At 41.2% G+C, this 13,041-nt stretch overlaps 1 protein-coding gene across 5 annotated transcripts in view; it reads right to left on the bottom strand.

The window, feature by feature from the left end:
- RIC8B (RIC8 guanine nucleotide exchange factor B) overlaps nt 1–8,805 on the bottom strand; it is a 121,561-nt gene extending 112,756 nt beyond the window's left edge. For 3 of the 5 annotated variants that reach the window (XR_004024464.2, XR_002648314.3, XR_002648315.3), the window contains exons 1-2: nt 8,237–8,805; nt 657–704 (exon numbers count right to left, since the gene is read on the bottom strand). Coding sequence is in view for 2 of the 5 variants with exons in the window: in XM_022600033.3 (XP_022455741.1) it covers nt 657–704; nt 8,237–8,320 (132 nt within the window). In the remaining 3 variants the exon portion in view is untranslated. The remainder of the gene's footprint in view (nt 1–656; nt 705–8,236) is intronic. The other 2 variants (XM_022600033.3, XM_022600036.3) reach the window with 1 other exon arrangement.
- Between the last annotated feature and the right edge of the window lie 4,236 nt (nt 8,806–13,041).

Below are 13,041 nucleotides of genomic sequence, written 5' to 3'. Positions count from 1 at the left end.
ACTGGTGAGCTTCTCCTTGAGCATCATGCTCTAATCAACTAAGTAAAGCAACCACGGGCGACCCCAACAGGCCAACATGACACTTCATAGCTCTATCTCTGATGCACCCTCTCATAATAACTCCTCTATTCCTAAGCCTCTTGACCCCATTTTCCTCTTTGCCCATGAAGTCAGTGACCAAGACAACTGCTGACAACATAAATAACTGCCAGTGCAGGGAACAGTATGTGGTTGAGGGGCAGCTGCATGAATAGCTGTTTTTCCACAACTTAACCCAAAGCCAAGCTTTACTATAAACCCAATATTACAATATTAGCAATGCATTTTTGGCAGCCTGCAGTCCTGCCACCAAACAAAGTTAATCGCTGGAGATGAGAAGATATGGATGGGAGTCCCCTCTGAACCCTTCCCATTCCCCTGATTTATGCAAATGTAATGGTCCTATGGGGATGGAGCAGGAGGGTGTTATGTGTAATCCATACTAAACCTGGCACTTGTCTTTATTCTCAGAGTTTCTAAAAACCAAACTGAAGGGAAACTGAAAAGTAAACTATCAGATGAAATCAAGTCCACTGTTTATCAAGTCCATGAATGAAATACATACACATACAGACACACACACACACACACACATACAGAGTAACACCAAGGCTTACCTTTCTTTTATCTTCATCTGTTGATTCAAATTTGAAAGTAGCCCTATGCTGAAGAGAGAAAAAAGGGAAACAGCGTCATTTTAAATACACAGATTTTTGATTTTGCTATGTTTAAAAATACCTAATGTCTATAAAAAAGTTGTCTTCCCATATCATGTCTCAAAGTTCTTATTAAAGTAAGAGAGGCATGTAAGCAAATAATTGTAAAGCAGTACAAAAGACTAAAGCAAAAAGATATACAGAAGAGACATAGTACTGAGCCACTAACTACCGAGGGAAATCTGGAATTCTTTGCATATAGTACAGAACATTTGAGCTGGACCTTGAGGGATGAATAGGAGTTTGCCAGGCAAATGGAAAGCATTCTAGGGATGGAAACAAAGGCTCATCTGTGAAGTGGTATGATGTATTTGTAAAATAAGCAGCTCTGTCAGAGAGAAACACAGGACACATGTTAGGGGATGAGAGGAGTGGAGAAAGATGAGAATGGGAAAGTAGACCGGACAGAGATTTGGAAGGATCTTCCAATGTTGCTGAGGAGTTTGTACTTTCTTTATCATATGCAATAAGAAATCACCAGAGAATTGTAGATAGGGAAGAAATTGATAGACTGGCATTTCATAAAAGTAATTCTGTAAGAACGAGGGTTTAAATCGTGACTCCACCACTTATTAGTTAAGCAAGTAACAAATTATAACTGTATTTCCCATGTGAAAAGAGGGGGTACCTAGTTCACAAAGCTGCCATGAGGGTTAAAACAGCTACGACATATAATGTACCATCTCAGTGCCTGGAAGATAGTAAACACTCAGTAACTATTAGGATGATAATAATGATGATGCCAATGATATTGAGGAAAAATATTTGAAAGAAAAGAATGTCATGACTCTCCTGAAATGACTGGCAACACTATATTTTCCACTCTGTAGCTGAAACAGAGAATGGAGTAAGTTGAGCTGTCCACTGCCAGAGAGTGATGGTACCCAAAAAATAGAGCATAAAGTTCCTCAATCTCTTCTCAAGTTTTATTCAAGAGAACCAAGTGCTCTTATGGATCCTAAGTTTTCATTTAAAAAAATCTTTACTGAACATCTCTCTCTGCCTTTCCTTTGTATTTCTCATTGGCAACATGGCAACCCACCAGGAGTTAAACACAGTAAGTACTAAAGATATCATCATTACAGGTGGCTCTGCATTGACAGCTTCGCAGAAGAAGCAATTTTTGAAATTAAATGAGATGGAGAAATGTTGACAGAGAACCAGTTCTGAAAGTAAGAAATGGTCACAGGGAAGACTTAGAGGTAATAGAGAAGGGCCATTTGAGGAAACCTAAGAGAAGCTGCCTCACATACCGTTTGCAAAACAATTAAAATGGATGTCAGGTGGTAAGGCCTTGGATTTAAAAATGTATACCTGAATTGGCATATAGGTGACAGGCAACCAGGGGAAGACTCTGAAGGAGGTGTGAACTCATTCTGGAAGAATATTTTGGGTGGTAGTTTACAGGCCAGATCAAAGAAGAGCAAGACTGAGGATATAAAGCCCTCTGAGAAATGGGCATCAATAATCCAGGAGTGATATTGCTGGAGGCAGTACAAATTGACACCAACTTCAAAAATGAAAGTGATTTGGCAGCACCTAATAGAAACCATAAAAATATTCACAGCCTTTAACCCAGAACTTTTACTGCTAGAAATTTATCCTAATGAGATCATCCAGGGGAGAGAAAAATTATATATGTAATCATATTCACTGCAGTGTTATCGAGTATTATGGAAGAAAAAAAAGAGACAACCTGAATATCCAACAATAGGAGACTGATGAAATAAATCACTGTCCATTCATCTGAGAGAGTATTATACTGCCAGTTTTTAAAAAATATGGCTAGGGCTTCCCTGGTGGCGCAGTGGTTGAGAGTCCGCCTGCCGATGCAGGGGACACGGGTTCGTGCCCCGGTCCGGGAAGATCCCACATGCCGCGGAGCGGCTGGGCCCGTGAGCCATGGCCGCTGAGCCTGCGCGTCCGGAGCCTGTGCTCCGCAACGGGAGAAGCCACAACAGTGAGAGGCCCACGTACCGCAAAAAAAAAAAAAAAAAAATGGTTAAAAAGTTCTATAACAACATGAAAAATTATTTCTGATGGCAGTAAGTGGAAAAATAGTAAAACATCAAACTGTATGTCTATGATGACAGTACCTACATAAATGTATGGATGATTTCAAACAAAGGCTTGAGTGTTAAAATGCAAAAATAAAAACAACTATATAGGGTTGGTGGAATTGCTGGTGATTCCTTTGACAAAACTCATTGTTGGTATATTATTTTTACAATTAAAAGAAAAATTTTATATAAAAGGTAAATAGACTAATGAATGAGCAAGGAAAGAAAGAAAAGAAGAAAAGGAAGAAACAACAAAGACTATAACTTAGGAATCTACAGACCCAAGGTTTAGTAAAAACTAACATTGAATAAAAGATCAAGAATTATTAGATTGTATGGTTATAAACTGAAGCTTAGTAAAGGTTCACTACAAATGAAAACACATAATTGCACTTAGAAACAAGAAACTTAATTTTTGCCATTATATGTGAAATATTAATTCCACACATTATCTGGAATAAATGTACCTAGTTGCCAATGTAATAGTTCTCCTAAACTTTTTTTTTTTTTTGCATTTATGGTAAGGGAACAGAAAAAGAAATCGTCTTTTGGAAAGCCCCTTGTTAAGTTATAAAAATATCTTTTAAAAGGTTTCTACATAGAATTAAATCTCTCAAGGTGATAATTTAGAATAGTATCAAGGACTAATTTTTATTTTTCTTTTTAAATGCAAGGCTGATCCTGTTACAAAATCGCAACATTTAAAAAAAAAAAAAGAAATAAAGGAAGGAAGGAAAGCAAGCTTTCAAAAGCCCTAACTAACATGAGGGCTTAATTTAATTAGCAAATATACTGGTATTGTGAGGCAGTACAAATTGAATTTAGAATATGCCAATCCATTCAGAAGCAACCTCAAAGTGTAAAACAGAAAGTCCTCTTACATAGTCCAGGATATTTATATATCCTATTCAAATGTGGAGGCTGTACTTCTAGAACTGTCCCAATATTAGGTCCCTATCAATCAGGTTCTTCTAGCACATAAATAAAGACCTCACTGCTATCAGTGTTGTTTTCCTCTCTTATGAGGACTACTCTCAGAGACCTACATGCCTGTCTGTATCTTAAATAACTTTTACCTTTCATTTGGCCATAAACTCACCACACTTCCATAATGGAATCCTACTGGAGCTTGCTAAGGGGTAATCATATGTCTAGGTGGCCTCTATGGCCACCAAGCCACCTCTCTGGTTATCAACATAGTTGATGATGATGCTAGGCCTCAGTTTCTTCTCCTATTAATTGAGTGTTGGACCCAATTATCTTTGAGGTTCCTTCTTGTCTAAATACCCTGGATTCAAGGAACTAAGATACTACTATGCACCCTCAAGGCTCCTGATCACTGTTTGTTGTTGATAATCATAATGATGCCAACCAATCTCTCTACTAAATCTGTTAGCAGAACAAGCCCTAGGGGAGGAGAAGAAGCTTGGACAGCCTAGACTAGAGCAATATATACTTCCCACATTAATAGCTCATTCTATTACTGGAGTGGGGTGACTGCGACCCAACAGTAGCCAAAGGAAATCGTCCTGAAAACCCTTTCTCTTCTGTGCTCAATAACACAGAATAGACAGTGGAAAGCCAACAGGGCCTTGCAAAAAGAGCCCTGGATATTGAATCGAAGGCTAGGTCTGCCACTTCTAGCTATGTGCCCTAAGGCCTGTAGACAGTTACTTTGTCTTTCTGAACCTCAATTTCCTAGTCCCGAAAAAAAGGGAGAATACTTCAGTCACCCTCATAAGTTTTAATATGTGATGACATGTGAAAGCACGTAGGATAATACATAGTACATAGCAGGCACTCAATAAATGCTATTAGATGAACTGAAAGTGAAAAAGAACAACCACTCTTCCTATCTTTAAAAAATACTTTCCTATGCTGAGTCAACTTGCATTATGCCCTTGAGAAACAGACAAGTTTCATTTTTTTCTAGGATAGATAGATCTTCCTTCTCCCCAAGACAAGAAGGGTCAGTAAATGAAGGAAGAAATCTTGAAAATTAGAATCTCCTTAACACAGTAGACATTAGATGTTACCTGGAGCCAGACGGGTAAATGTTACTTTAAACATGGTACAAGGTATTTTGCTAACCATTAAAAAGTGCATGGGTCAAGGAAAAAAGAGAAAGAATGGAGTATATTCTCTAATTTTTTTTTTATCAGGCTATGTCAACTCCATGCCACATGCTTAATTCCTGACTTTTTTTTGTTCAAAACTAACAGTTATGGGTTTTTCTTCAGTGCCAGGCACTGTTCTAAATGATTTACACATATAAGTGATTTAATCCTGACAACAAACCTATGATGTGGGTACTATTATTATCTCTGTTTGGCAGATGAGGAAACTGAGACACAGCAAAGTTAAGTACCTTGCTCTATGCCACGCGGATGGTAAGCCGGGGATCAGAGTTCAGGCAGTCTGGCTCCAGAACCCGTGCTCTTGCCGCAGGACCTCTTGAGCACCTTGACCATTAGTGAATGCCTCCTACATGCATTATGCACAGCGTTCAGCATTATACTTCACTTAATTCAGGTCTCATAATAACTTAGGTGATAGAACCCTATGTTACAGATAAGGAAACTGGGACTCAGCCTTAAAATAACTTGTCCATAGTCATGACACTAATAAATGGCAGATCTGAACCAAGATTTATCTGACTCCAAATTCCACCTTCTTTCCATTATACTTGCTGCCTTCTTTTGAGAACGATGAACCAATCATTCTCTCTCTACATCATTCATTTCCCTTCTTGGTTAGACTCCTCAATGCCCCATAATCACTTCACTCTTAAACATTTCCCAAATCCATGCTTCCAGATAAGGAAAATGAGGCACATGGTAATAACCAGGTGCTTTTTCAGGGTTTCAGACTCCATTTCCCATAGAGCAGGGCAATTTAATTCCACCTCCCCATTCTTACTGCCAGACCACTGCACTCATGCTTCCCCTTCTTCTTCATCTGCCTCTAGTGTCTCCTGCCTTGAGGGGCAATGCCCCACTGCCAACATAAAACTCAGCTATTTTCTTTGTACTCTGGACCTACTATAATCAGCATTAAACATGAGAGCTCTTCTCTGAAGGAGCTGGTCGCGCCGGTCCACGTCAAGACACAGCATTCTCAAGCGTGGTCCCCAAAATACCACCCCAGATGATACACACTGGGCATTACAACTTTAAAGCCATTCCCAATGTGAAAGGAGAGGTGGGGATGTCCAGAACTTAAGCTCTGACAGCACTTAGCCAGGAGTGGTAAATGGAAACCAACCTGGAGGGAGATCAAGGAGAGGAAGAGATAAACTGGAGGAAGCAAATCTGGAGTTCTAATTAGTTTAGCCATGAAGGGAAGGAGAAAATATTGAAGGAGGAGATAAGATCCAGTTCGAGGTTTTTTCCTCCTCCCTTCTGCACAGAAGAAAGTTCCTATTTATCGCTGGATACCTGGGATATAATAAGTGCTAAATAAACACTACTTGATTCAACACAATGGCCAAGTTTTCTGTTGTATTTCTTTCTTTTGAAAATCAGTTTGTAGCTGCCTCAAATCTTTTTTGGAAGGCAATTATAAATCAAGTTGAATGAATATACAGTCGGGCCTCCATATCTGCAGGTTCCACAACCGTGAATTCAAACCAACCATGGATCAAAAATATTTGGAAAAAAAATTGGAGAAAGTTCCAAAAAGCAAAACTTGAATTAACTGGCAACTAGCTACAAAGTATTTGCATTGTATTTACAACTATTTACATAGCATTTACATTGTATTATTAGTAATCTAGAGATGATTTAAACTATAAGGGAGGATGTGTGTAGGTTATATGCAAGTATTATGCCATTTTATATAAGAGACTTAAGCATCCATGGATTTTGGTATCCATGGGGGAGGTATAGGGTCCTGGAACCAATCCCCTGCAGATACCAAGGGATGACTGTAATCTCCACAATATGTACGTCTGTGCATTAAATTAATTTCTCCTAAATTACGCAGATACGCAACAGTAAAGCGTATCAGAAAGTGAGGAAGCTAAGATATGAATAGAACTGAATCCATGCATCCTCCCAAAGAAAGCAGCATGGTACTCTAAAAGAGCAGTCAGAAAACCCAGATTCAAATCTCAGCCCCATCTCTCAATGACTCTGTGGACTTGAGGTGACATCATCCTAAATTTTATCGTTTGTGAAATGGGAATACCACCACTTTCCTCATAGGATTGTTGGGAAGACTAAATGGGAGTGAAGGTGCCTTATTTTTTTTATCTTCTCCACACGGAACAGAAATGGCATACTGGCAGCTCAACAATACAAAGTGTATGGAAGTGCAGTGGTGGGCACACAGCAAACACAGAAACACAGAAAGGGAAATTATGAATGGAGGCAAATGAAAGGAAGAAAGATGTTATATCTAGGGTGTGACATGGTGTTGGGTGTGTTTTCACAGAAGTCAGTTATTTCTATAAAGTGGTCTTCTAAATGGAAGAATAAAGGTGTGGTATGTTACCTTGAAGAGTGAGCATATAAAACTCCTGGAAGGTAAAGTAATGGAGAGCTAACGGGTCTTGCTTGAAGAGACATTCAGAGAAGTGACTGGGATATATAAGATACCTTTTTCCTGCAGAGTTGTAAAGTGGAAAGAATAATACCTAGGTTGGAATCCCAGCTCAGAAGTATGACCTTGGGCAAGTTACTTAACCGATCTAGAATCTCAATTGCAAAATGCAGATAAAACCTCACAGGATTGCTCTCAAGATTGAAGGAGATAATGGATGGGAAAGCTGTTAATGTGATACAAACAACAGGTATTATTAGGAGTTAGTCTGCCCCCAGTTACAACATAGTATGTCCATGACCTTGGCGTGATTTCAGTTCCTAGTGCCTCGGTTTTCTCATCTATAAAATGGGGAGGATGATGCTATCTACCCTGTAAACTCTCTGAGAATCAAGTTGGACCATATATATAAGACATCACGCATTGAAAACTGTACAGGCCTGTACGTATATAAGGAACTGCCATCGTGGCCGATACGTTTTATGCATGTCAAGGCCCGTGTTTATACACAGAAACACGTTATTTTTAAGCTATGCAGGTGAGGAGGACTCGCGTGCATTTATGCATCCATGAGAGGGGCACAGACGCACGCTCACGGATTCCGGGGGTGTGACTTGCACGCTTGGGAAGAGGACCGTGGGACACACTGCTGGGCCGGAATCAGAGGGGTGGGCGCTAGGGTGGGGGCAGGGGGTGGGGATACAGGATGCACGGATGGAAAAGGCTGGGGGCACAAACACGCATGCCCAAGCCGGAAACGCTTTCAGGGGAGAGCAATGCGCATCCCCGGAATGAGGGGGGTTGGGAGGGATGCGATGTGCAAGCCCGGGGGGCGGCCCGAGGGTGCTATACCGCACGCCCGAGGCCAGGGCTCTTTACCTTATCGCTGTAATCCCTCAGGACCCGCTCGATAGCCCCCGCCTCGCCGGCCCGGACGATGTAGAGGGCGCGCTCCTCATCCATGGCCGCAGGTGCGGGGGAGCCGCGGCCGCTCTGCGCGCCCAAGCCGCTGCCTCCAGGTAAACGCCTCGCGCCCCCACTCGCTCGCTCGCTTCTTCCCAGCTTCCTTCCTTCCCTCCTTCCCTCCCTCCCTCTGCCTCCAACCCGCCAGCCTCCGCCCGGACAGGCCCGACGTCACCGCCCCTCAACTTTCACCCCGCGACGTCACCGGCCCCCCAGCAACCGGCGCCTCGCGGCCACCCCCGACAAGGCCCAGGACTCGGTAGAGGCCTGGCGAACGGCCTGAGGGGGGGAGTCAGGCCCGAGGCCCTGCTAGCTCTCCTGCCTCTCCCTCCCTCGGAGAAGAGTCCAGCCTCTTAAGTGTGCTTTCACAGACAGAACTGTTCTCTCCTGACCCTCCTCTATGAATCATTCTCCTCAGCTGACGAGAGCGACCCGGCTCTTCCCCGCCCCTCTAAGAGCCAGCAGCTAAATGGACTACAATTCCCTGCGTGCAATGGGGTCATTCCACTCTTCCATCTAACTTACCGGAGTGCCGAATGGCATGTCGGGATTAGTAGTCATCCAGCGGGAAAGACTTCCCTCCAAAGGCATGCTGGGAAGTGTGGTCCTGCGAAGGCCGGAAACCGGAGTCCGGCGGCCGCCTGAGGCCAGCGGCCCAGAGACCGTTAGGGGGAGGGCGTAAGCGTCGGCTCTGCCTCCTTTTTGTTCCTTACGGAGCTGACCGTCCTGCTCGAGCCTTTGCCGGTTGGACTGGTTGACAGCCGCGGAGACTGGAACCCTTTGGTGGGAACTGTCATGCACCGGTTTAATTCCCTCTTTTCTCGTTTAGCGGTTTCGTTCTCTTTGAAATTCTTTCCTTCCTTCCTTGTTTGCGGTCATGCTATGTATTCAGATACAATAATGTGGGAAATTGCAGGCAGTTCTCGGATAAATACGGGACTCGGCGGTTTTTTGCCTTAATAATAATAGCCGCCTTGTATCGCGTGCCGCCGGGACTGCAGACTCAGAGTTAGGTGATTTCTCACGACACTTGAGATTTTTGTGGAACCGTAGGAACCCGAATAGATTAAGTAATTTGTCCTAAGTCACATAGCCAGTAAATGGGGAATTCGAGATTTGTATCAGCGTCTTTCCCCAAAGGCAGCTGCTCTACAACCGCCGGTAAATGTGATAATACGGATATACTAGTAATGGTAGTGATGGTGGTGATGATGGAGGCTCACATTTGGTCAGTGTTCGCTACATGCAGACATTCTGTTACATACTTTACCTGTGTTATCTCAGTCAATTTCTCACAAATTAAGTCAACAAATATTTGAGCATCTATGCTGTGCCAGGCACTGTTCAATACCGTTCAGTACTGTTCAGTATGTTTACAGTGGACTCAAAATGAAGCCCCTGCTGTTGTGGAGCTTCCATTTTAGTGCTTAACCCTATGAGGGAGGTACTATTCTCATTTTAATATGAGGAAACTGAGTATTGGAGAGGTTAATAGATTACCGAGGTTGCAGAATTTGGAAACTGAATTTGAACTTGCAACCTATCTATGCTCTTTCTGCTCTCCCAAGCTATTTGCTAGAGAGTGGATGAATTCAAGTAACTTTCAGTTTTCCATTCCAAGCAGCCTTTACCAGAATCATCTTTCATGCCAGCCCTGTTCGCCTCTCCCTCTTGAGCTGTGCTAAAGAGGAATTAGAGGGGTTCTTTTTCTATGTGTCAGACATTGTGCTAGGCTCTGAGAACTTAGAAATAAAAACAAGTATGCAATCTGAGCTCATGGAGCTTTTGGTCTTTCTGTGGATTAGACTTTTCACACAGCAAACCTTTATTGAGCATATTTGTTGAGCCAGGTATTGGGGTAAGTGCTGTGTCCATAATAAAGTCAGAAAGATTTTAATCTATCTCTTTACAAAGCACGTTCATGGAAAGGTCACGGTGTTAGTAAGCTGTATTCCTTAGGTAATAGTAATATCTTCCAGTTATTTTTTTAATCATTTACAAAACATTTTAATATACACCATCTCAGTGGATCATTGAGGAAGGTATTGTTCCCATTTACATATAGGAAATCAGGCTCAGATTAGTTAAATTACACCAACTGGGACTCACACTGAGAGCTGTAACGTAAAATATTCGGGTGCTTACTCTCTGTCCAGTACTGTACTACGTGCTTTTTGGGTAACCATGTATTTATTTTTGGAGGAAGGGCTCCTGCGCAGGATACTAACAAGCATAAAGTATCTGAGTAGAGGTTTCTTTTAAAGAGGGTCTTATACACATATGTTTGAAATGCCTGTTTACCAGAAATAGGCTATGTTTTTAGGCTCCAACCCCGTACTTCCAAAAAGAGATTTTAAAAATGTGAAACCACATGAATTAATGGCTTGGGAAATTGTACTTTAGTAAATCTTAATTAAGCACCAATATTCTGATTTTATAAATCAAAAGGATCTTTGACTCTAATTCAAGTCATCCTTTGACCACTGACGAGACTCTGGTCCCAGAAAAATTAAATGACTTGTCCAAAATCAATAGTTAAAAGCAGACTCCGGGACTAGAGCCTAGACTAGCTAAATCCTGGGTCACTACATCACTTTACCTCCCTGAATATTTAGTTATGTGATACTTTCAGTGACTAGAGTCTCTGGTCCAGCGGTAACTCCAGTTCCTGTTGATTCTTGTGTGGCTTGGTGCCAAGGAATTAGGATGTAGAGCCTGGGTAATCAAAGCAACAAATATTTATTCACAAGTCACTGCTCTGAGATGTAGTAATATAATTCTGTACATATATATGAATAGTGCTTTACTGTTCTCAAAATATCTCCACGTAGATCATCTGATTTAATCCTTGTAATAGCTGAAAAATGCAAGGTCAGTAGGACAGGCACTATCTTCCTTTTTAGAAAGAAAAGGGAAGTTCAGTGTGTTGATTAGCTTGCTCATAAGCAATAAGTGTGCTAGTAAGTGGTATAGTTAAGGGCTAGAAACACTCTGGGCTCTGATAGCATAAAATGTTATGAACTTATAGGTCAGGGCCAATGAAAAAACCCTGCAAATAGTTACTAGTCATTTATTTTCGACTTTGATATATCCTGCGGTGGCATTTCCTCTGCCGTGACAATGGACTAGTTGGAATGTGCCAAACTGAGGGTCTTAAAGGAGCACCTGGTGCTAACAGCTTTTAGAATCCAAATATTTCACATGTAATACTTTTTATACATTTTCTTTAGAATAAAGCAGAAATTAAAAAACTAAACAGCTTGGTCTAGTCGCTACAGCTCCAGAACTGGAGTTCAGAGAATTTCGCTAATTCAAGATACAAACTGTCACTCAACAACCACTGTGCCACTATGTGAGGCTACTCTCTCAATCTCTCTTAAGCCATGGTGTCCTCAGCTGTAAAATAAAGGGACTGATCCAGATAGAATCTTGGTTCTCTCTCAGTTCTAAAATTTTGTGATTCTAAGGACAACAACAAAACCACATTTGAACACGCTCATTCTTGAGACAAATCTGTTAATGAGAGTCAGGTTGTACATATCAATGTGTGCAAATCAAAATATCAATATGATACATGCAAATCATTGCTTGGGCATACCTGCAAGGATTCTGATTCAGTTGATCTGTGGTGAGGCCTGGGTATTGGTAGTTTTAAAAGCTTCCTGGCTGATTCAAATGAACAGCCAGGGTTGAGAACCACTGGACTAATATTCTGGTAGAATATCCACCACTAAACTAATTTTTTGCTAGACTACCAAACTTAGGTGCACGTGACTCACTAATTAGTCTTTGAGAAATCAGAAAAATATAGCAAGGTAAAAGTTATCTTAATTTCATTTTCTATCAAGAATGAAGTCTCCCTTTTGTAGCAAAGTTAATTAACATGATTTGTACCTTTAACAAATATTTGGTGCTCATTGGAGCACAGCATTGTCTTAGGTACCATAAAAAAGAAAAACAGTAAAATCAATTGATCCTGTTCTTTGGGGATATAAAAAACATCCAGGCAATCAGCAAATCGTTTCTACTGATAGGTAGGAACAAATTAAATGTAAATATTATGCAAATCAAAGATAAACATTGATGGAAGAAGAGTAATCAGAGAAGCCTTCTTGGAGGAGGAGAACTATATAGAGAATAGTACAGAGAGCTTCGAGGGCTAGCAGATAGGGAGAAATGCCAGGAGAGAAGTTCAGGAGGCCAAAACTAATGAAACACTTGTTGAGGAATAATAACCAACTTGGTTGAATTTGAAAGCCAGCAAGGGAGATTTCCTTAGAGGTCAATTGGTCAGCGGGATAAGGAAAAATTAAATCTGAGAGCCATTTTATTATCACTTTTGACTCTATAACCAGCCAATCCAACTTGAGCTTACAACATGTTACAGTCCTAAAAACTATCTCACAATACCATACGACACAAATAGAACTGGGAGACAGAAAAGGGTCTGTTGCCGACTGGTGTCAAACCCTTGTGCACGTTATTTTAATTTCTCAGGATCTTATTTATAAAATTAGAGTTTAATTAGATGACTTCAGAGCTTTTTTTTTTTAACTCTTAGAAATTTATGACTACTTGATCCAGGCTTTCAGCACCTTTATGAGGTTCCTCCACAGTATTCCAATTGCTAAAATTGAGAACATGCTGTTAGTCCTTGGCAAATGTACCTATAGTTGTTCAATACTGATTGACTATCCACAGTGGGGCTCTCAAATTAAGCA

This window comes from Delphinapterus leucas, chromosome 11, assembly GCF_059928025.1.
Source record: "Delphinapterus leucas isolate spDelLeu-1000000601 "Yukka" chromosome 11, BTC_Dleu_Yukka2, whole genome shotgun sequence".
Lineage (NCBI taxonomy): Eukaryota > Metazoa > Chordata > Mammalia > Artiodactyla > Monodontidae > Delphinapterus > Delphinapterus leucas.
The sequence above is the reverse complement of the archived record's forward strand: the minus strand, read 5'-3'. Positions and strand labels throughout refer to the sequence as shown.